The 24745-nt window shown below is 43.7% G+C and overlaps 1 protein-coding gene across 1 annotated transcript in view; it reads left to right on the plus strand.

The window, feature by feature from the left end:
• The window catches only part of LOC143786179 (uncharacterized), a 74756-nt gene that overhangs the window by 13123 nt on the left and 36888 nt on the right, over positions 1 to 24745 (plus strand). Inside the window, 2 exon segments of the mRNA XM_077275468.1 lie at positions 17556 to 19140; positions 20659 to 20760. Of these exon segments, the coding sequence (XP_077131583.1) occupies positions 17556 to 19140; positions 20659 to 20760 (1687 nt within the window).

Below are 24745 nucleotides of genomic sequence, written 5' to 3' on the forward strand. Positions count from 1 at the left end.
GGAACACAATGTAGGCCGAAGCCTGAGAAAGTCGAAAGGGAACCTTTAACCCCCCCCCCAAGGCGTTTGTAGCTGAAAGAGCCAGCTTGTGCAGCACAAAAGATGCAAAAGGAAAAGGTGGCTCTTTTCATCATGCTCCTTGCACACGCAGAACTAAACACTTATAAAATGTGTCCCCTGCAACCGTAAAACCGTCCCGGAGGTGGGACTTTCCTTCGTAATGTGACGCAGCACAGCCGTCATTCCTACCCCCCCGGCGCCGCGCACCGGCTCCTCAGCGTTGTTTTATTCCGTCCCGGAGCCTGCGCTGTTATGTTATCCCGTGGCCAGGCACACTTAGCGCTGCCCATCTTCTGACATCATTTGGTGTCAGGCTGGCTGCGCCTGTGCGGCCGCGCTGGCAGAGAGCCCGCCTCGCAGTGTCTTCTGATTTAATCCCACTGGGGGCCTGGGATCCATGGACATGCGCAGTGCATATCCTCGCCTCTCACTCCCCTCCCTACGGCTTCTTAAGACTGTGCGGTGTCACGGCCGTGGCATGCTATTAGGGACCAGCTGACACCGAACAGTCTGAAGAAGCCATAGGGAAATGAGTGAGAGGTGGAGGTTCAGATATGCACTGCGCATGTCCATGGATCCCAGGCCCCCAGTGGGATTAAATCAGAAGACACTGCGAGGCGGGCTCTCTGCCAGCGCGGCCGCACAGGCGCAGCCATCCTGACACCAAATGATGCCAGAAGACGGGCAGCGCTAAGTGTGCCTGGCCACGGGATAACATAACAGCGCAGGCTCCGGGACGGAATAAAACAACGCTGAGGAGCCGGTGCGCGGCGCCGGGGGGGTAGGAATGACGGCTGTGCTGCGTCACATTACGAAGGAAAGTCCCACCTCCGGGACGGTTTTACGGTTGCAGGGGACAAATTTTATAAGTGTTAAGTTCTGCGTGTGCAAGGAGCTAAACAAAAATAGCTACCTTTTCCTTGTGCAGCATTACTGCTGCACAAGGTGGCTCTTTCAGTAACAAACGCCTTGGGGGGGGGGGGACAGATTCCCTTACATTTCAGTTGTTGTGTCAGCGTGGCGGTCGCATGACACATTGCCGGCTACACAGCTGGGGATCAGCTGACGTTACTGAAACCCAATAACACTGGGTCGTATGTTTTGACTGTGCAGACGCCACTTCTGAGCCTCAACTGGCGGTGTTGGAGCACAGGAATTTAAGTTCAGGTGGTAGAAAGATGAACACAACAGGAGACCTGGATAACGTATACAGTGACCTAATTATTTAATCAGGAGGAGGAGTGGCAAATTCCTGCGAGATCCAGGCCTTGTTCATTTTCAGGAAAGTAAGCCGGTCAACGTTATCGGAGGATAGTCGCATGCGACGGTCAGTTAGTACACCACCTGCAGCACTAAAGACACGTTCCGATAATACACTGGCCGCAGGGCAAGACAGCACCTCCAATGCATACTGGCTTAGCTCTGGCCATGTATCCAGCTTTGAGACCCAAAACTTGAAAGGGGAAGAGCCGTCTGGGAGTACAGCAAGAGGGCAAGACATGTAGTCTGTCACCATCTGACGGAACCGTTGCCTCCTGCTGACTGGAGCCGTCTGTGATGGTGTAGACTTTTGTGGGGGGCACAGAAAACTGTGCCACAGTTGGGCCATACTGGTCTTGCCTTGGGCAGAGGCACTGCTTCTGCTCCCTCTTTGTGCAGAGCCTCCACCACTGCCTGGACGCACTGAGCTGCTTTGGAATGCACTAGCAGCACTTCTCTCAGTTGGAATGGAGAAGATGATGGAATTGACCAGTGTGTCTTGGTACTCCCGCATTTTTCGCTCACGGTTCAACGGTGTGATGAGGCTTTCTACGTTGTCCCGGTAGCGAGGATCGAGGAGGGTGAACACCCAATAATCAGACATGTTGAGAATGTGGGCGATGCGGCGGTCGTTTCTCAGGCACTGCAGCATGTAATCCACCATGTGCTGCAGACTGCCAACTGCCCAAGAAACGCTGTCCCCTGCTGGAGGCGTGATCTCTGCCCGCTCGTCATCACCCCACCCTCGCTGTACACACTGAGTACTGGACAATTCGGTAACTCCCTCCTCTGGACGGACGTCTTCCTCCTCCATTGACTCCTCCTCATCCTCCTCACAAACTGTCCCCTGCCTAAGCGTTTGTGAGGAACCACGTGGCGCTGACTGTCCAGAAGATGATGGAAATGGTGAATCCTCATCCTCCACCTCTTCCACAACATCATCCCTTAGCGCTTGCAGTGATTTTTCAAGCAGGCAGATAAGGGGGACAGTCATGCTGACTAGTGCATCATCTGCACTCGCCATCCGCGTGGAATAATCAAAGGGACGCAAAACCTGGCAGACGTCATTCATAGTGGCCCACTCTGTGGTTGTGAAGTCTGTACGGCGCTGAGTGTGACTTCTTTGCGCCTGAAGCAGCTGGTACTCCATTACAGCTTGCTGCTGCTCACACAACCGCTCCAACATATGTAACGTGGAATTCCACCTGGTAGGTAGGTCACATATGATGCGATGTTCCGGCAGGCGGTGTCGGCGCTGCAGAGCCGCAATGCGCGCTTTTGCCGTGCTGGAACGCCGCAAGTGAGCACACTCTAGGCGGACCTTGTGCAGCAGTGCATCAAGATCCGGATAGTCCCTCAAAAAGCTCTGCACGACCAAATTGAGCACATGTGCCAGACATGGGATGTGAGTGAGGTTGCCGAGGCCCAGAGCTGCCACCAGATTTCGGCCATTATCACACACTACCATGCCTGGCTGGAGATTCGCTGGCACAAACCACACATCGCTCTCCTGCTTGATGGCATTCCAGAGCTCCTGCGCTGTGTGGCTACGATTCCCAAAAAAAATTAATTTCAACACGGCCTGTTGACGTTTGGCCACGGCTGTGCTCATGTCGGTCGTAACAGGTACACGTTCATCACGGGTCCATGTGGAGGTGGACTGTGACGGCTCCTGCAGCGATGATTCTGAGGAACTGGTGTAAGAGGAGGAGTCAATGCGTACAGAATGGATTCCTGCAATCCTTGGAGTGGGCAGGACACGTCCTGCGCCACTCGCACGGTCTGTACCCGGCTCAATGACATTAACCCAATGGGCAGTGAGGGAAAGGTATCGCCCCTGTCCATGTTGACTGGTCCACGCATCGGTGGTGAGGTGGACCTTGCTACTGACGGCGTTCAGTAGCGCGTGTTTTATGTGTCCCTCCACATGCTTGTGCAGGGCAGGGACGGCTTGCCTGCTGAAGTAAAAGCGGCTGGGCACATTGTACTGTGGGACTGCCAATGACATCAAGTCACGGAAGCTGTCAGTCTCCACCAGCCTGAATGACAGCATTTCCAGTGACAGAAGTTTGGCAATGCCTGCAGTCAGAGCCTGTGCTCGTGGGTGGTTTGACGAGAAAGGCCGCCTTTTCTCCCATGCCTGTACTACCGATGGCTGTAGACTGGGCTGGGAGTGTGTGGATGACTGGGAAAGTGGTGCTGCGGGTGGAATTACAGCGGGTCTCTGGACAACAGGGCCAGAGGTTCTTCCACGGCGATCCTGGGAGGAAGCCGAACCAGCTGCGTGTGAGCTAGAGGAAGAGGCAACACGAGCTGAAGAGGTGGTAGCTGCCGCTGTTGGTTGGCCTACCTCTTCAGTGTGTTTTTCTAACAACGCCGGGTGCCTGGTGCGCACATGTTTCCACATGTTGGAGGTATTGAGGCTGCTGACATTTCGACCTCTTTTGACTTTGTGATGACACACGTTGCATCTGACATAGCAAATGTCATCTGCAACTGTGTCAAAAAAGGACCAGGCACTGCAAGTCTTGGGAGCGCCCTTTTTGGCTTTTGGAAGAGACATGCTCCTAACGGGTGCCAAAGCGGAGGCTGCAGGATCCGCAGTCTTCCCCCTCCCTCTCCCTCTTTGGGCCGTACGGGGAATCTCTTCCTCAGAGCTGCTCCCACCACCTTCCTGTCCCTCACGCCAAGATGGGTCGAGGACCTCATCATCTACACTACCCTCTGCCCCCAACTGCTCCTCCTGGGTAGTCTCAGCAGCAGAGCACGCACCAGTAAGTGGCACCTGAGTGTCATCATCAGCTGATGCGGCCTGCGATGTGGTGACCGGAGCCACTGGCCCACCCGCCTCTTCAGAGGAAGACAGAAAAAGCTGTTGGGCATCACTGCACCCTGCCTCTTCTTCCATTTCTCCAATGCTGCTTGGCTGGCCCCCTGTTTCCAAGCCAAGAGATTCAGAGAACAGAAGTAGAGACGGCTCCTGTCCTGGGCTCTCTGTCTGCCTGGGCAATTTGGCAGGTGGTGAAGAGACAGATGGCTGCTCTCCAGTGCTCTGTGTCTGAGAGGATGTGGCACTAATGGAAGTTGATGCATTAGCTGCCATCCATCCGACAACGGCTTCAATTTGGTCTTCACGCAGCAGCGGTGTACGGCGCTCTGACACAAAGCTGCGCATGAACGACTGTTGCCTGGTGAAAGTGGGTGCTGATGAGTCACCGGTGCCCGCAGCAGGCACAGAATCCCCACGTCCCCTCCCTGCTCCGCGCCCACGCCCACGTGCCTTACTCACTGCCTTCTTCATCTTGGTTGACTGATAAAGATAAGCAGAAAAGTACTAACGGATTTGTGTGCTTATTCCTGAGCAACTCCTCCTAACAGGTATAAGAAACACTAATTTTCTAAAGTGTGGACTAGACTTTAATATGAGCTAATGTGGCCTACACAAATGTAAAGTGGTGTAACTGGTGTGTTTGGTGAACTTTATTATTTATTTCTTTTTTGGGGGCTGAACTGACAACAGATAGAGCTGCAGTCACACAGAGACCGTGCAGACAGACGTAAACGGCGCTGCAAGGCCCAAAAACCCTCCTCTACTTTATCCTATGTAGTGTTTTTCCACAAATTAGCTGGAGACGGGTGGAAAGACACTAATAGGATTTTTTTAAATTAATTAGCAGCAGACTACACTACTTGAAAAAAAATTAAAATTGATTTGGCGGTATGACGCAGTGAACAACCCTGAGCTGGAGACAACCAGGCTACGGCTGCTCACAGACTACAGGGCGAGCTGCAGTCACACGGAGACCGTGCAGACAGCCGTAAACGGCGCTGCAAGGCCCAAAAACCCTCCTCTACTTTATCCTATGTAGTGTTTTTCCACAAATTAGCTGGAGACGGGTGGAAAGACACTAATAGGATTTTTTTAAATTAATTAGCAGCAGACTACACTACTTGAAAAAAAATTAAAATTGATTTGGCGGTATGACGCAGTGAACAACCCTGAGCTGCAGACAACCAGGCTACGGCTGCTCACAGACTACAGGGCGAGCTGCAGTCACACGGAGACCGTGCAGACAGCCGTAAACGGCGCTGCAAGGCCCAAAAACCCTCCTCTACTTTATCCTATGTAGTGTTTTTCCACAAATTAGCTGGAGACGGGTGGAAAGACACTAATAGGATTTTTTTAAATTAATTAGCAGCAGACTACACTACTTGAAAAAAAATAAAAATTGATTTGGCGGTATGACGCAGTGAACAACCCTGAGCTGCAGACAACCAGGCTACGGCTGCTCACAGACTACAGGGCGAGCTGCAGTCACACGGAGACCGTGCAGACAGCCGTAAACGGCGCTGCAAGGCCCAAAAACCCTCCTCTACTTTATCCTATGTAGTGTTTTTCCACAAATTAGCTGGAGACGGGTGGAAAGACACTAATAGGATTTTTTTAAATTAATTAGCAGCAGACTACACTACTTGAAAAAAAATAAAAATTGATTTGGCGGTATGACGCAGTGAACAACCCTGAGCTGCAGACAACCAGGCTACGGCTGCTCACAGACTACAGGGCGAGCTGCAGTCACACGGAGACCGTGCAGACAGCCGTAAACGGCGCTGCAAGGCCCAAAAACCCTCCTCTACTTTATCCTATGTAGTGTTTTTCCACAAATTAGCTGGAGACGGGTGGAAAGACACTAATAGGATTTTTTTGAATAAATTAGCAGCAGACTACACTACTTGAAAAAAAAAAAAAAAAAAGAACAGTATGAGGCAATGAACCACCCTCCCTGAACTGAATACAACCAGCTATGGATGGCCTATGTGGCTGCACTCAGACTAGAGACTGGGCTGCACTCACACACACACACACACACAGACCTTGCAGATCGCTGTGAAAACAGCGCTACAAGGCAAAAGCAAGGTGAATAGTAGGTGAACACAGCGGTTGCTAAATTAGCCTTTGGAAAGCACAAAGAAGCAAATCGCTATCTCTAAACTGTCCCTCAGTCAGCAAACAGCGTCCTGTCACTAACTGAATTCACAGCAGAGTGATCGGAAAATGGCGCCAGCGACTTTTAAACTGCATCATGACATCATTTCAGCAGCCAATCACAGCCTTGCCAGTAGTTTCATGCCCTCCATGCTAAACAGGATGTGCCCACACTTGGAATCATTCTCATTGGCTGAATTTCTGAATTTTGAATCTTGGAACTTCCGATTCCGGTATCCGATACGCGGCAAGTATCGGAATACCGGTATCGGAATTCCGATACCGCAAGTATCGGCCGATACCCGATACTTGCGGTATCGGAATGCTCAACACTAGTGGCCAGTGTTATATACTGCAGGGGCTGTGCTATGTGCTGCGTGGCTGCTATGTACTGTGTGGGCTGTGTTATATACAGTCATGGCCAAAAGTATTCACACCCCGGCATTTCTGTCAGATAATACTCAGTTTCTTCCTGAAAATGATTGCAAACACAAATTCTTTGGTATTATTATCTTCATTTAATTTGTCTTAAATGAAAAAACACAAAAGAGAATGAAGCAAAAAGCAAAACATTGATCATTTCACACAAAACTCCAAAAATGGGCCAGACAAAAGTATTGGCACCCTCAACCTAATACTTAGTTGCACAACCTTTAGCCAAAATAACTGCGACCAACCGCTTCCGGTAACCATCAGTGAGTTTCTTACAATGCTCTGCTGGAATTTTAGACCCTTCTTCTTTGGCAAACTGCTCCAGGTCCCTGATATTTGAAGGGTGCCTTCTCCAAACTGCCATTTTTAGATCTCTCCACAGGTGTTCTATGGGATTCAGGTCTGGATTCATTGCTGGCCACATTAGAAGTCTCCAGTGCTTTCTCTCAAACCATTTCTAGTGCTTTTTGAAGTGTGTTTTGGGTCATTGTCCAGCTGGAAGACCCATGACCTCTGAGGTCAACTTTCTCACCCTTAAAAAGTACCTGTCAGCTACAAAATAAATATTTACCTGCAGTTATAATGGTAATCTGAGGGTAAATAGCATTTAAAGCATGTTAGACAGTTTTACTGGAAGGGTGGCTGCAAGGAGAAAATTAAGCAATGTTTTCTCTTTAGCCGCTCACTTCCAGTCATTGAGGTGGTGCAGGGAGCTGTAACTGCTCAGAAAGAGGTGAACGTTACAGCCCACTGCTTCACCTGAAAGTGAAAAGGTAGTGGCTTCAAGGAGAATACAACTGATTGACATAGGAAGTTAATTGAGGCTCATTAGCTTCCATTGTGATGTAGAGATGATAGTTTGTTTCCCCTCTCTGATTCATTTTTTATTATTGCTGAACATTTTATATTAATACGAGGGATGCGCTGCCGACAGAGCATATTTTATACGAGCATAAAAATGTTCAATCGATGAGGAATGTTTTATTTGTTATCAGCAGAGAAGCAAGCCTCAATATGGGGCAGGATCCGTCAGTTTTCAGAGAGCCATTGTTCCATCAGAGAGGTGATGAGGATCCTGGGACTGATGACGTCCTGTATAACCTGTGTTTGGTGGAGTTAGTTCCACTCCCGGGGACTCCAGGAGGCCATTTTATCTGCCTCCCATGTAGCTGAGCCGATAGAGTTGTGCCTGCTTCTAGCCTCCCATGGGGGCTATTGAAGCATGGCAAAAGTAAAAAAAAAAAGTTGAAAAAAAATATGGAAAAAATATAAAAGTTTAAATCACCCCCCTTTCGCCCCATTCAAAATAAAACAATAAAAAAAAAAATCAAACCTACACATATTTGGTTTCGACGCGTTCAGAATCGCCCGATCTCTCAATAAAAAAAGGATTATCCTTATCACTAAACGGCGTAGCAAGAAAAAATTCGAAATGCCCGAATTACGTATTTTTGGTCGCCGTGACATTGCATTAAAATGCAATAACGGGCGATCAAAAGAACGTATCTGCACCAAAATGGTATCATTAAAAACGTCAGCTCGGCACGCAAAAAATAAGCCCTCACCTAATCCCAGATCATGAAAAGTGGAGACACTACGGGTATTGGAATATGGCGCAATTTTTTTTATATTTTTTTTATTAAGCAAAGTTTGGATTTTTTTTTCACCACTTAGATAAAAAATAACCTAGTCATGTTAGGTGTCTATGAGTTTGTAATGACCTGGAGAATCATAATGGCAGGTCATTTAGCATTAGTGAACCTAGCAAAAAAGCCAAACAAAAAACATGTGTGGGATTGCACTTTTTTTGCAATTTCACCGCACTTGGGATTTTTTTTTCCTGTTTTCTAGTACACGACATGGTAAAACCAATGATGACGTTCAAATGTACAACTTGTTCCGCAAAAAATAAGCCCTCAAATGGCCATATTGATGGAAAAATAAAAAAGTTATGGCTCTGGGAAGGAGGGGAGCGAAAAACGAACACCGAAAACAAAAAAATCCCTAGATCATGAAGGGGTTAAATGTTGTGCATTTTTTTCTTATTAATCTATTTGTTATCTAGCCTGAAGAAGCAGCAACTGTGCTCTGAAAGCTTGCAAACATATTATTTTCTGGTTAGCCAATAAAGGTATCACTCCTAGAATACTTTTGTCATCATTGGGCAGAAAAGTATTCACATTTATATTTTCCCACAAAATGTTACATTAGCCCCAAATTTTCATTTTCAAAAGGGAAAATGAGAAAATGCACCAAAAACTCTCTCCAGACCTTATAATCCTCGCCAGTGAAAGTTTACTTCCTGATTTTCTGGAGTTGGAGTTGCCGAAGTTGGAGTTCCTTGTTGCTGCTGGAGGTTGTCGTATGCTGTTTTGGATGTATGCTTTCTTTATTATCCTATTCCCATTTGGTTTGTACATTTCTATCCTTTCCTGTATTCCTTTATACCTTTGGCAAGTGTTCTATTTGTAAGTTGCTTTTTGTAATCCCGGTTTGTGTTATGTGTTTATACACCAACATTTCTGTCCCAGGCCTCCTGGGGGAGGGGACAGCTTAGGGTATTGCAGAAGAACAGTAAAGCTGGTGACCCAAACCTCCTCACCTTTATAGGTACCTTTGGGAGCAGGGATAGTTTTTATCTGCTTTTTATCAGCAGAGAAGCAAGCCTCAATATGGGGCAGGATCCGTCAGTTTTCAGAGAGCCATTGTTCCATCAGAGAGGTGATGAGGATCCTGGGACTGATGACGTCCTGTATAACCTGTGTTTGGTGGAGTTAGTTCCACTCCCGGGGACTCCAGGAGGCCATTTTATCTGCCTGGGACAGACACCAGCTATCCCTGGATACTGTAATGCCCCTCTCCTACTCAGTGAGAAGATCTCTAGTCTGGTGGACCATTCCAGTAAACCTCCAGATCGGAGTCCCCTGCGTTCTTTCCCCCTGCGCGGTGATTAACACCGACGCGAGTCAACGAGGCTGGGGTGGTCATATGGAAGGAAGATTCTTCCTGAGAACATGGACTCCAGAAGTCTGAGCCAGGTCCTCAAATTACAGATAACTTCACGTGGTATGGGAAGTCCTGCTCCAGGTCCGGTCTGTAGTCAAAAACAGGCATGTGAGAATCCTGTCGGACAACACGACGACTGTGGCCATCAGGGAGGCCCAAGACATCCCTCTCTGCAGCATCTTAAAGGGAGAATCTTTCGGTGGGCAGAGAAAACAGTTCTGTCTGTTGCAGCGGTTCACCTAGAGGGGTCCCAGAATCAGGTGGCAGACTTCCTAAGCAGGCAGAGGATGCTGCGTCTTTCTCCAGGCACGTGCGCACATTCAGGTCCCCTGGCTTGTTTACCATTGGGGTTTTTTTCCCCTTTAGATGCCCCATGCGCTTGTGAAAGTGACCATACCGAGACGTGCCTCACTAAAATCCACAGGATTCCCACGAATCCCTGACACTCCTGTATAGTTTGTAATTGATAAAGGCCAGATGCGGCCGAAACGTTTTGCCTTGACTACATTAAAAGTCAAAAAATTCATCCTTAAGTTGAGTGCCTAGAATTTGGTATTCAGTCATACACCGGTTCAGTCACTGCTCTGAGTATACAGAGCAGCCTCTGTAACCGCGCCCATGGCCCTGACAGACACTGGCTCTACATTAAGGCCGGCTGTCAGTCAGGGCCGGGGCACAGTTACAGCAGCTGCTCTGTATACCCAGAGTGTGACTGAACTAGCACCGGCGCCGCCTCCAGTGACTGAAACTGAATGCTGGCGAGAAGAATAAATATAATTTTCTCCCTGCTGCATTCAGCTACGTACATCATAATGCTGTTAACCTGCAGATATGCTATTAATCTGCAGGTTAACAGCATTATTTCTGGTAACAGGTTCCCTTTAAAGATCATGGAAGACAATTACAAACGTATGGCTGATAAACGATTGTCAGGTCCAGACCTGAGGGTGAATGATTTAGCATGGCTCTCTATCAAAAATATTAAACTGCCACTGGTTATTACTGATGACAATTTAGAATTTCAGGTAGTGAAAATCGTTGATTCCTATAAGGTTCGCTGCTCTATACAGTACTTGGAAAAACACAAAAATTGAGCTTGACTTAAGCTGGTACACATGCAGCTCATAAACGCATGTTCACATTGGCCACAAAACATCTAGAACATACAAGATAAAAAATGTGCAAAAACCCTGCTGTAAATAAGTAAAAAGCAAAAATTGTATCTAAATAACACAGAGTTTTTAGTAATGCTGTTTTTAATCAAAAATAGAATGAAAGCCATCCCACCACATCATGGTAACTCTGATCGGGACTGTACTACACTGTCTAATATTAAAAACCTTACATGGTGTCAATGTTGACCTCAGTGTGAATAAGGGCAGAGAACAAGACTAGTTGACACATGGTAAGATTTTTAATATTAGACAGTGTAGGACTGTCCTGATCAGAGTTACCGTGACATGTTGAGATGGCTTTTATGCTATTTTTGATCAAAAACGGTAATACTAAAAACTCTGTTATTTAGATGCACTTTTTGCTTTTAACTTATTTGCAGCAGGGTTTTTGCACATTTTTTTATCTTGTAGGTTTTCTATACAGTACTTGGTATGTTGGAATGGTCCTGAGGAGAGGATGTGGATCACGGCATCTGAGGTTAATGCTGGGGGGGGGGGGGGGGGGTACTGTCATGAGGTTGTCACATCCTCCTGAGAGATCTGGGGTTAGGCAATCATTACGATCAATACGTATTATGAATCACAGATCTTCCATCTAGCTTGTGTGTTATGTTCCTCACATTAATTGGACTTTGCTTCCTTTGAAGCTGAAGGGGTTAGCAACTCTCTCTGCTGTTCAGAGACATGCAGCTCAATCTCACAGCTGCTCCTGACTTGCTCATTTCCTCTCTCTATAAAATCTGGCCAGACCTTATCATCCTCGCCAATGAAAGTTTACTTCCTGGTTTGCTGGAGTTTCTGTGCTAAAGTTGGATTTCTTCTTTGCTGCTGGAGATTGTTGTATGCGGTTTATGCTTTATTATCCTATTCCCATTTGGTTTGTACATTCCTATCCTTCCCTGTATTCCTCTCTACCTTTGGTGAGTGTTTTGTATGTAAGTTGCTTTTTAGTATCCTTGTTTGACTTACGTGTTTATACACTAACATTTCTGTCCCAAGCCTCTTGAGGGAGGGGGAGGGGACACCTTAGGGTATTACAGAAGAACAGTAAAGGTACCTTCACACTAAACGATATCGCTAGCAATCCGTGACGTTGCAGCGTCCTGGCTAGCGATATCGTTGAGTGTGACAGGCAGCAGCGATCAGGATCCTGCTGTGATATCGCTGGTCGTTGAAGAAAGTTCAGAGCTTTATTTGGTCGTCAGATCGGCGTGTATCGTCGTGTTTGACACCAAAAGCAACGATGCCAGCGATGTTTTACAATGGTAACCAGGGTAAATATCGGGTTACTAAGTGCAGGGCCGCGCTTAGTAACCCGATGTTTACCCTGGTTACCAGTGTAAAATGTAAAAAAAACAAACAGTACATACTCACCTTCACGTCCCCCGGCGTCCGCTTCCCGCACTGATTGAGCGCTGGCCGTAAAGTGAAAGTACAGCACAGCGGTGACGTCACCGCTCTGCTGTTAGGGCCGGCGCTCTGTCAGTGCAGGGAAGCGGATGGCTGGGGACGTGAAGGTGAGTATGTACTGTTTGGTTTTTTTACATTTTACACTGGTAACCAGGGTAAACATCGGGTTACTAAGCGTGGCCCTGCGCTTAGCAACCCGATGTTTACCCTGGTTACCCGGGGACCTCGTCATCGTTGGTCGCTGGAGAGCGGTCTGTGTGACAGCTCTCCAGCGACCAAACAGCGACGCTGCAGCGATCGGCATCGTTGTCGCTATCGCTGCAGCGTCGCTTAATGTGAAGGTACCTTAAGACTGGTAGCTCAAACATCCTCATCTTTAGAAGTACCTTTGGGAGCAGGGATAGTTAGGAACCCAGCTCTAGGGACAGCACAGGGCCCCTTCCCCTAAACGCATACAGTCACAGCGTGACAGGCACCACCGAATCATTGGCCAGACTGCATCCACAGTTTCTCTATCTACCCCATTATAGGGAATCTTCCACCTTGGGTTCAATGTAAATCATGTATTTCAGAGATTTACATGGAAGCCTCGGTTCAAGCGTTCAGCACAGAGCACAGGATAAATATGAGAAGAGCCTTGCAATCTTTAGGAGGCAGAATGAACAAATCAACAGCAGGTGAAGAATTGGTCAGGTCATTCCAGACGCGGCGATACCAAATATGTGTACTGTTTTTTTTAACCCCTTCCTGACATGCGCCACACATGTACCGTGCTGCGGGAGTGTGTTCCAGCATAGCGCAATATATGTACGGCGCCGCTATTTTCAGTCACCGCGCTTCATCGTGTGGTGATTGGGTTAAGATAACTCCTGTCAACCCTGCACGTTGCCCTGGGGGTCTGTATCGCCCACCCCCACCTCCAGCGACTGCAATTGCTTTGATTGGCTGGTGAAGTGTCCATAAAGTTTTGAAGAAAAAAAAACTGTGACATGCTCTGGTGCTGATTGGCTGAACAATAGTTACTGGCTAAACAGTGCCAAAGGGGTTAATCTGAAATAGCAATCCCCACTCTACACGCCATCTTTACCTCATAGTTGGCATGCAGAGCGGTTGTGAGACCCCCCTGTGTTACCTGGCATAAAGATTCATTGGTGGCCAGTGCGATCCCCCTTTGATCTGTGCCTCCTGGTGCTGCGTCCTCCTGTGCGGAGATCCTCCTGTGATCTGACTGCTGTGCTTGCTCCTGTGTGACCTATCTGTGATCACAGCAGCAGCAACTCATCTATCCCTGTTCCAGTCCCCCCATCCCACCTCCCCTCCCCCCACTCCCAATTGTATTTTTTGAGCATTTTGTTGCGTTTTTCGTGTGCTTGGCATCCTGAGCAGAGCATTCATGCTCTTCCCGTGTCTGCAGCGCTCTGATCACTATCGCTGCTTATCAGAGATTGCGCCACAGGACTTTTTTTGTTTTTATTTAGTTAGCGTATTTTTTTAGAAAACAATAATAGTAGTTAGTACAGTGTCGTTTCATAGCGAAATAGCGTGTTGGTGTAGCGGACGTCACAGTGTTTGGTGACATCTGATTTTGTATAGAGAAAAACAAAATTTTACACAGTAGTTTTATAGGTAGCGAAGTAGCATGTGATACTGGCGTCACAGTGTTTGGTGATGTCCGATCTTGTTTTAGAGGAAGAAAAAATTGTACAGAGAAGTTTAATAGGTAGCTTCGCCCTTTTGCGTAAAAAAAAAATATGTTGCTGGGTAATTTCTAGTGCATTAGGGGAGCGTACTTTGCATTGTTGGTGATGTCCGTTTCTCTCTCTCTCTCTCTCTCTCTCTCTCTCTCTCTCTCTCTCTCTCTCTCTCTATATATATATATTTTTTTTTTTAAAGAATAGTTAGCGCTGGGTAATTTTACAGAGAGGGCATTAGTGTAGTGAACGTCTAATTTTTTATAAAAACTTTGTTTTGTTGCAGCTGATTTTTCTTCTCATTTTGTTCTTCTAATTTTTTTTCTCTCTACTTTTTTTCCTCTCTCTACTTTTTATAATTAATAGTACCCTATACACAAGACCCACAAATTACACATGTAAAAACATCACTTACACACACATCCACAGGGTGTTGAAAAATAAAATAAAATGGCCCATTCGTCAAGAAGACGCTATTCACCAGAGGAGGCATACGGTTTCTTAGTCCCCGACATGGATTCAGCCAGTGAGGAAATCCCACATTCCTCTATTCCTCCTCCTCCTTGTAATCATCTAGTGAGGAGGGACTACAGCAAGGTGCCCTAGGACTCAGCGCAAACCCCTGCAGCAATCAATCCCATATGTATTGCATCCCCCCCAAAATTATCATCCTGTTATTCTGGATTTCAGCGGCTGTTCAGGACTCCAGTTTGATGTGACAGGCCTCAATGTAATTGACTTCTTCAAATTCTTTTTCAGCGAGGAAATAATAAATCTTATGGTGGCCCAAACAAACCTGTATGCCCATCAATTTTTTTACCTAAAATTCCATGTCAGCGTACGCCAAATGGACCCCTGTAACTGCCGCAGAGATTATGACATTTTGTGGAATTGTGCTGCATATGGACATAGTCAGAAAGCCAGAGATTCGACAATACTGGAGTACTGATATTCTCTGCAGCACACTAGTAGTATGGTCATGACAAGGACACGATTTGAAGCGATCCAAAAATGTTTGCATTGTATTGATAATGCGCAATGTCCTCCTCGAGACGATCCAAACTTTAATTGTCAATACATAATTCAGCCAGTAGTTGACCACTTCAGCAGAAAGAAGAACGTTTGTTGAGGCGTACAACCCCCAAAGGGACATAGCTATATCTGAAAATCTGGTTATCATCTCTACCATGATATCTTTTACACCAGCATCCCGCTCTTCAAGACCTTCTCTGCCAGAGGTACTGTTGCATGCGGCACCGTGTGGAAAAATCAGAGAGACCTCCCTAAGCTGCTAATTGGACAAATGCTGAAAGGGCGATAGCAGAGCCCAATGCAACAACAACATGCTGTTGTTGAAGTATAAGGACAAACGGGATGTCCTTATCTTGACCACCATACACCGTGACAACAACTCCCTTGTCACTGTCTGAGGTACCACAACACAAGTCCAAAAGCCAGATTATATCTTGGATTATAATAAGTACATGGGGAGTGTAGATCTCTCCACAAACCATACAGTGTCATGCGAAAAGCTAAAGTATGATACAAAAAAATGTCCGTGCACATTGTACAGATGGCACTGTGCAATGTTTTTGTGCTGTTTCAATCTGCAGGCATTACAGCGACCTTCCTTCAGTTTCAGGAGGACGTCATCAAGGCCCTAATGTTTGGCACTCAGGGAGGTGATATCCCAATACTTCTGAAACTGATAGTGTCTGTATTGTCCAACATTTTCCAGGAGATTCCCCAAACAGCGAAGAAAAGAAAATCACAGAAACAGTGCAGAGTATGCTCCAAGAAGGGAATCCGAAAGGACACAACGTACCATTGTGAAACCTGCCCTGAGAAACCTGGCTTTGCATGAAGGATTGCATCAAAGAGTACCACACATCCACAAATTAATTAAATTTATTTTTAACCTGTTGACACAACACACTTTTATAATCTGATGTACTCCGAACAATTTACACATAACACCACATTATAAATTCATACTCCAGTAAAACCAAAAGCATTATAATCATTACCATAAAACTATGCCTCTAGATAAATTGCTTCAGTGGTGTAGTTTCCAAAATGGGGTCAATTGTGGGGGATTTCCACAGTTTAGGCACATCAGGGGCTCTGCAAATGCAACATGATGCCCTCAGACCATTCCAACAAAGTCTGCATTCCAAAACGTCATGCCTTCGCTAAGTTAAATTTTATAGGGTTTTTTTTGTTCTCTTTGATGTATTTTTTTCTGAATATTTACCCACTAAATATTACCTGGTTTTCTCCTTCCCTTATGACCCCTGGCGTGCACCCAAACAGTGGTTTCCCCCCACATATGTAGTATCTGTGTACTCAGGAGAAATTGCACAACAACTTTTGGGGTCCATTTTATCCTGTTACAATTGAGAAAATAAAAAAATTGGGGCTAAAAGATAATTTTTATGACTAAAAAGTTAAATGTTAATTTTTTCCTTCCACGTTGCTTCAGTTCCTGTGAAGCATGTGATGGGTTAATAAACTTATTGAATGTGGTTTTGAGCACCTTGAGCGGAGCAGGTTTTAGAATAGTGTCACTTTTGGGTATTTTCTATCATATAGACCCCTCAAAGTCACTTTGAATATTACGGTATGTGGTCCCTAAAACAAAATGGTGTTGTAAAAATGAGAAATTGCTGGTCAACTTTTAACCTTATAACTTCCTAACAAAAAAAATGTTTTATTGTGCTGATGTAAAGTAGACATGTGGGAAATGTTATTTGTTAACTATTTTGTGTGACATGACTCCGTGATTTAAGGGCATAAGAATTCAAAGTTTGAAAATTGCTAAATTTTCAAAAGTTTCACCAAATTTCCTATTTTTTCACAAATAAATGCGGGTCCTATTGAAGAAATTTTACCATTATCATGAAGTACAATATGCCATGAGAAAACATTCTCAGAATCACTGGGATCCGTTGAAGTTTTCCAGAGCTATTACCTCATAAAGTGAAAAAAATGACCTGGTCAGGAAGGTGAAAGGCGTTAAGGGATGAAGGGGTTAAAAAAAAATTATATATCTATAAATACATATTTATTTTGTATTTTTTATACCTTAAAAAAAAATTTCTTAGCCCCTCTATGGGACTTTAACTATTTTAACCCTGATCACTGTTATAATACATTGAAATGCATCACAGCTTCAGTTATACACTGACTCAAGCTTCATAGACCTTGCTGTTACCATGGTCTTTGGAGCTTGCAGTAGCCTCATGATCCAGATGTCATCATGATGACCCCGGCCACATCTCTTTGTGTTCTAAATGCTGCGATCAGTATCGATAGCAGCATTTAGGGGGTTAGAATGCCAGAGGCGGCACAGGCACCGCTCCTGGCATTTACTGCTGGGTCTCGGCTTTATGTAGAACATTGCTACATACCTTAATAGAACATTGCTATATACCTTACAATTTGTATGGAATTTTATACTTTTAATTTTTTTGTACATTTTTAAGTTTCAGATGTAGAAGACTGTAATTTTTACGTTTATTTTGTTCTTGGCAGATGATTGGACCAATAGCTCTGCAGGACATTTGATATCTCTAGATTTTAAAATGGATGATTGTAGCATCACGCAAGATACATGCGAAGAGCATAGCAACATCTCAGATATACCCTCAGTCCTTCATATCAAAGAACTATCATCTGATCCTATTAAAATACTATCTCCTAATTCATCACAGACTTTTAAGCAAAATAAAAGTCATAGAAATGTGGAAAATGAAAGAGCGCCCACAAGAAAGAAGACAATTTCATGCTCAGAATGTGGGAAATGTTTTGTTCAGAAATCCAATCTTGTTACACATAAGAGAATTCACACAGGAGAGAAACCATATTCATGTTCAGTATGTAGGAAATGCTTTACTTCTAAATCTTATCTTATTATACATGAAAGAATTCACACAGGAATGAAGCCATTTTCATGTGCAGAATGTGGAAAATGTTTTACATATAAATCAGTTCTTGTAGCACATCAGTCAAGTCACACAGGACAGAAGCCATTTTCTTGTTCAAAATGTGGAAAATATTTTACTATGAAATCGGCTCTTGTTAGACATGAGATGGCTCACACAGGAGAGAAGCAATTTTGTTGCTCAGAATGTGGGAAATGTTTTACTCAGAAATCAAGTCTTGTTGTACATGAGAGAATTCACACAGGAGAGAAGCCATATTCATGTCCAGAATGTGGGAAATGTTTTATTAAAAAAGCATATCTTGTTAGCCATCAGGGAATTCACATCGGAGAGAAACCATTTTCATGCTCAGAATGTGGAAAATGTTTTGCTAAGAAAGATTGTCTTGTTATACATCAGAGAATTCACACAGGAGTAAAGCCATTTTCATGTGCAGAATGTGGGAAATGTTTTACATATAAATCAGTTCTTGTAGCACATCAGTCATGTCACACAGGACAGAAGCCATTTTCTTGTTCAAAATGTGAAAAATCTTTTATTATAAAATCGGATCTTGTTAGACATGAGATGACTCACACAGGAGAGAAGCCTTTTTCATGTCCAGAATGTGGAAAATGTTTTGTTCAGAAATCAACTCTTGTTACACATAAGAGAATTCACACCGGAGAGAAGGCATTTTCTTGTGCAGAATGTGGAAAATGTTTTACTAGGAAAGATTATCTTGTTGTGCATGAGAGAATTCACACAGGAGTGAAGCCATTTTCATGTGCAGAATGTGGGAAATGTTTTACATCTAAATCAGTTCTAGTAGCTCATCAGTCAAGTCACACAGGACAGAAGCCATTTTCTTGTTCAGAATGTGGAAAATCTTTTACTATGAAATCGGAGCTTGTTAGACATGAGATGACTCACACAGGAGAGAAGCCATTTTCATGTCCAGAATGTGGAAAATGTTTTGTTCAGAAATCAAATCTTATTACACATAAGAGAACTCACACCGGAGAGAAGCCATATTCATGTTCAGAATGTGGGAAATGTTATACTTCTAAATCTAATCTTATTATACATGAGAGAATTCACACAGGAGAGAAGCCATATTCATGTTCAGTATGTGGGAAATGTTTTATTAAAAAAACATATCTTGTTAGCCATCAGAAAATTCACATCGGAAAGAAGCCATTTTCATAATCAAAATGTGGAAAATGTTTTACTACGAAAGATTATCTTGCTACATATGAGAGAATTCACACTGGAGAGAAGCCATTTTCTTGCGCAGAATGTGGAAAATGTTTTATTAAGAAAGATTATTTTGTTATACATGAGAGAATTCACACAGGAGAGAAGCCATTTTCATGTGCAGAATGTGGGAAATGTTTTACACATAAATCAGTTCTTGTAGTACATCAGTCAAGTCACACAGGACAGAAGCCATTTTCTTGTTCAAAATGTGGAAAATCTTTTACTTTAAAATCGACTCTTGTTAGGCTGCTTTCACACTTGCGTTTTTGTCTGCAGCGTTTTTGCACAAAAAACGCATGCGTTTTTTTTCCCTATATTTAACATTGAAAACGCATGCGTTTTTTTGCACATGCGTTTGGTCGCGTTTTCAAACGCATGCGTTTTTTGACTGCATGCGTTCATTTTCAAAAATGCTACCTGCAGTATTTTCTTGCGCGTTTTTTTGCCGCGAAAAAACGCATGCGTTTTTTAGCGGCAAAAAAATGCATTGCTGTCTATGTAAACGCATGCGTTTTTAAGCACATGCGTTTGTTTGCGCTAAAAACGCATGCGTTTTTATAGAAAAAAAACAGAAAACACACTGAAAAGTCACCCACCACCATCAAGGTGATAAAAGGATCCAAACCCTAACCCTAACTCTACCCCTAACCTCACCCCTAACCGTTTAATGAACATTTTCTGACAGTCATATTGCCACGTATTTAAGTGCCACGTATCACGTATTTCAGTGCCACGTATGCCACGTGCCACGTATTTAAGTGCCACGTGCCACATATATAAGTGCCACGTGCCACGTATTTAAGTGCCACGTGCCACGTATTTAAGTGCCACGTGCCACGTATTTAAGTGCCACGTGCCACGTATTAAAGTGCCACGTGCCACGTATTAAAGTGCCACGTATTAAAGTGCCACGTGCCACGTATTAAAGTGCCACGTGCCACGTATTTAAGTGCCACGTGCCACATATTAAAGTGCCACGTGCCACGTATTAAAGTGCCACGTGCCACGTATTAAAGTGCCACGTGCCACGTATTAAAGTGCCACGTGCCACGTATTTAAGTGCCACGTGCCACGTATTAAAGTGCCACGTGCCACGTATTAAAGTGCCACGTATTTAAGTACCACGTATTTCAGTTGCACGTATTTCAGTGCCACGTATTTCAGTCACGTTTAGGGTTAGGGTTAGGGTTGTCTTGTTTTTTCTTGTGTTTTCTTGTGTTTTCTTGTGTTTTTCTATAAAAATTAAAAAGGCATGCGTCTAAAAAACGCATGCGTTTTACCGCGTTTACATGCGTTTTTCACACATGCGTTTTTTTAAAAAACGCATGCAGACAAAAACGCAAGTGTGAAACTAGCCTTAGACATGAGAGACGTCACACAGGAGATAAGCCATTTTCATGTTCAGAATGTGGAAAATGTTTTGCAGATAAATCAACTCTTGTGATACATAAGAGAAATCACATAGCAAAGAAGCCATTTTCATGCTCAGAATGTGGGAAATGTTTTACTAAGAAATCTAAGCTTGTTATACATGAGATAATTCACACTGGAGAGAAGTCATTTTCATGTCCAGAATGTGGAAAATGTTTTGCAGATAGATCAACTCTTGTTAAACATCAGAGACATCACACAGGAGAAGCCATTTTCATGCTGAGAATGTGGGAAATGTTTTACATATAAATCAATACTTTTTGCACATCAGAAAATTCACACAGAAGGGAAGCCATTTTCATGCTTGGAATGTGAGAAATGGTTTACTAAGAAAACTAATCTTATTATTCTTGAGAGAATTCACACAGGAGAGAAGCCATTTTCATGTTCAGAATGTGGCAAATGTTTTACTAGGAAATCTAATCTTATTATACATGAGAGAATTCACACAGAAGAAAAGCCATTTTCATGTTCAGAATGTGGGAATTGTTTTTCTTACAAATCAGTTCTTGTTAGACATAAAAGAATTAACACTGGAGAGAAGCCATATTCATGTTGAGAATGTGGGAAATGTTTTATTAACCCCTTTCTGACCTCGGACGGGATAGTACGTCATATCCCCTGCTTTGATGTGGGCTCTGACTGTGAGCCTGCATCAAAGCCGGGACATGTGAGCTGTTTTGAACAGCTGTCATGTTCCCACAATAGCGGCGGGTGAAATCGCGATTCACTCGCCGCTATTAACTAGTTAAATGCAGCTGTCAAACGCTGACAGCAGTATTTAACTGGCGCTTCCGGCCATAGGGCTGGAAATGAGCGCATCTCCGACCCCATTATGTGATCAGTGGTCAGCGATGTGTCGGCATGACAACCAGAGGTTTGTTGAAGACCTCTATGATTGTTGATGCCGGATTGCTGTGAGCGCCACCCTGTGGTCAGCGCTCATATCAATGCAGTAATTCAGGTACATAGGAGTGATCTATGCTTCTCTCCTATGCAGCAGAGCCGATCGATTTGTGCCAGCTTCTAGCCTCCCATGGAGGCTATTGAAGCATGAGAAAAGTAAAAAAAAAAAAGTTTTAATTTTTTTTTAAGAAAATAAAAAAATATAAAAGTTTAAATCACCCCCCTTTCACCCCATTCAAAGTAAAACAATAAAAAAAAATCAAACCTACACATATTTGGTATCGCCACGTTCAGAATCGCCAGATCTATCAGTTAAAAAAAGATTAACCTGATCGCTAAACAGCGTAGCGAGAAAAAAATTTGAAATGCCAGAATTAAGTTTTTTGGTCGCCACGACATTGCATTAAAATGTAATAACGAGCGATCAAAAGAACGTATCTGCACAAAAGTGGTATAGTTAAAAACGTTAGCTTGGCGCGCAAAAAATAAGCCCCCACCCAACCCCAGATCACAAAAAATAGAGACGCTACGGGTATCGCAATATTGCGTTTTTTTGGGTTTTTTTTTGCAAAGTTTTGCAATTTTATTTCAACACTTAGATAAAAGAGAACCTAGACATGTTTGGTGTCTATGAACTCGTAATGACCTGGAGAATCAAAATTGCAGGTCATTTTTAGCATTTAGTGAGCCTAGCAAAAAAGCCAAACAAAAAAACTGTGTGGGATTGCACTTTTTTTGCAATATCACCGCACTTGGAATTTTTTTCCTGTTTTCTAGTACACGACATGCAAAAACCAATGGTGTCGTTCAAAAGTAAAACTCGTCCCGCAAAAAATAAGCCCTCACGTGGCCATATTGATGGAAAAATAAAAAAGTTACGGCTTTGGGAAGGAGGGGAGCGAAAAACGAAAACATAAAAATACCCAGGGTCATGAAGGGGTTAAAAAAACACATCTTGCTAGCCATCAGCGAACTGACAGTCAGAAGAAGCAATTTTAAGCCCTTAGTGACCAAGCCCAAATGTGACATGTGTCACATTATTGTGGTCAAAACATTTTTTTCAACATATTACAGTTATCACGTAATGTTTTTTTTTTCCCGGACACATTGTACTTTGCTATTAACCCCTTAACGACCAGGGGTATTTTTGGGTTTGCATTTTCATTTTTTGCTCCTCTTTTTCCCAGAGCCTTAACTTTTTTATTTTTTAGTCAAAATGGCCATGTGAGGGCTAGTTTTTTTGCGGGATGAGTTGTACTTTTGAACAGTACCAATGGTTTTACCATGTCGTGTACTAGAAATTGGGAAAAAAATTCCAAGTGCGGTAAAATTGTAAAAAAAAGGGCAATCCCACACTTGTTTTTTGTTTTGACTTTTTTACTAAGTTCACTAAATGCTAAAACTGACCTGCCATTATGATTCTCCAGGTCATTACGAGTTCATTGACACCAATCATGTCTAGGTTGTTTTTTATCGAAGTTGTGAAAAAAGTTCCAAAATTTGTAAAAAAAATAAATAAATGTTGCCATCTTCCGAGATCCGTAGCGTCTCAATTTTTCTGGATCTGGGGCTGGGTGAGGGCTTTATGTTTTGCACGCTGATCTGATGTTTTTATCGATACCATTTTGGTGTGTGTAGATACGGTCTTTTGATAGCCCGTTATTGCATTTTACTGCAATGTTGCAGCGACGAAAATTAACGCAATTCTGGCCTTTTGATTTTTTTTTTTCTTACTACCCCGTTTACCGATTGGATTAATTCTTTTTATATGTTGATAGATCAGACGATTACGAACGTGGCGATAGCAAATATGTGTATTTTTTTTTTTTTAATTTTGAATGGGTGAAAAGGGGGGTGATTTAAACTTTTATTTTTTTTAATATTTCTTAAAAACATTTTTTTACTTCAGTAGTGTCCATGGGAGACTAGAAGCTGCAGTTGTCCGATCACCTCTGCTACATAGAGCAAGGCTGCAGCCCTGCTCTATGTAGCAGGTATGCTCACTTGCTATGAATGCTGACCACCAGGCGGCGCTCATAGCAATGACAACCACAGGGATCTCCTGCTGACCTTGGGTTGTCATGCCAACCCATCGGCGACCCGCGGTCATGTGACACAGGCGCCGATGGGAGGAGGTAATGACTTGCTTCCTGCGCGTTCATGTTAAATGCTGCTGTCAAAGTTTGTGTCGCGATTTCACCCACAGCTGTTCCATGCACAGATCAGCTGTCGTGTGCCGGAAAAGGTGCAGGCTCATTGCCAGAGCCCGCACCAAACTGGGGGAGGTGTCGAATTATGGACTCTGTGTGATTGCACGTTAAGGGGTTAATAAATTAAGAGAAAACTGATACAAAAATAAGATCCAAGACTAAAAGTAAATACAAATAATAGAAAATATTTCTTATTAAATAGATTAAATGGACAAGTATGTAGACAACATAACAGAGACAGAGATACACGATAGGTGAGCAGCAACAAGGGAAAACCCAAAATATCAAGGGGCACCATAATGTAATATACAATCACTGCAAATACCAATCTCTGTACAAATGATACATGTGCATGCTTGCTTTCACCCGAAGTGCGTTTCACCAATGCTTTGTCAGAGGAGGTAGTTGGGGATATTAGGCGAAGTATAGAAGACTAAGTAACGAATCCAGGATAGATCAATCAGAAAATATACACATGATGTGTAATTAGTGACAAATAAGCTTAACAATTGCAGAAATCCATATGCCAAGTGGTAAATGCCGTCGTGTGCACAATAGATGCAGGAAGTGACAAACTGTCACATGACTGGACCCAAATACGTGTAATGGCGCAGAAACAATATGCATGCGCGGCTTAGAGCCAATAGGATTGCCCGATGCAGCAGTCATGTGACCGTCACTTCATATGGGGCTGTACGTAACCAAGTGCAGAGAAGGGTCTGGTAAGAGGCAGAAAGTTCAACCCAGAGTGATTTATTTCAAGTGTTTATTTCTGTTCGTGTTGATGATTATGGTTTACAGCCAATAAAAACCCCAAAGTCATTATCTCAGTTAATTAGAATACTTTATAACACCAGCTTGAAAAATGATTTTAAAATTCGAAACGTTGGCCTACTGAAATGTATGTTCAGTAAATGCCCTCAATACTTGGTCGCGGCTCCTTTTGCATCAATTACTGCATCAATGCGGTGTGGCATAGAGGCGATCAGCCTGT

Source organism: Ranitomeya variabilis, chromosome 7 (genome assembly GCF_051348905.1).
Source record: "Ranitomeya variabilis isolate aRanVar5 chromosome 7, aRanVar5.hap1, whole genome shotgun sequence".
NCBI lineage: Eukaryota > Metazoa > Chordata > Amphibia > Anura > Dendrobatidae > Ranitomeya > Ranitomeya variabilis.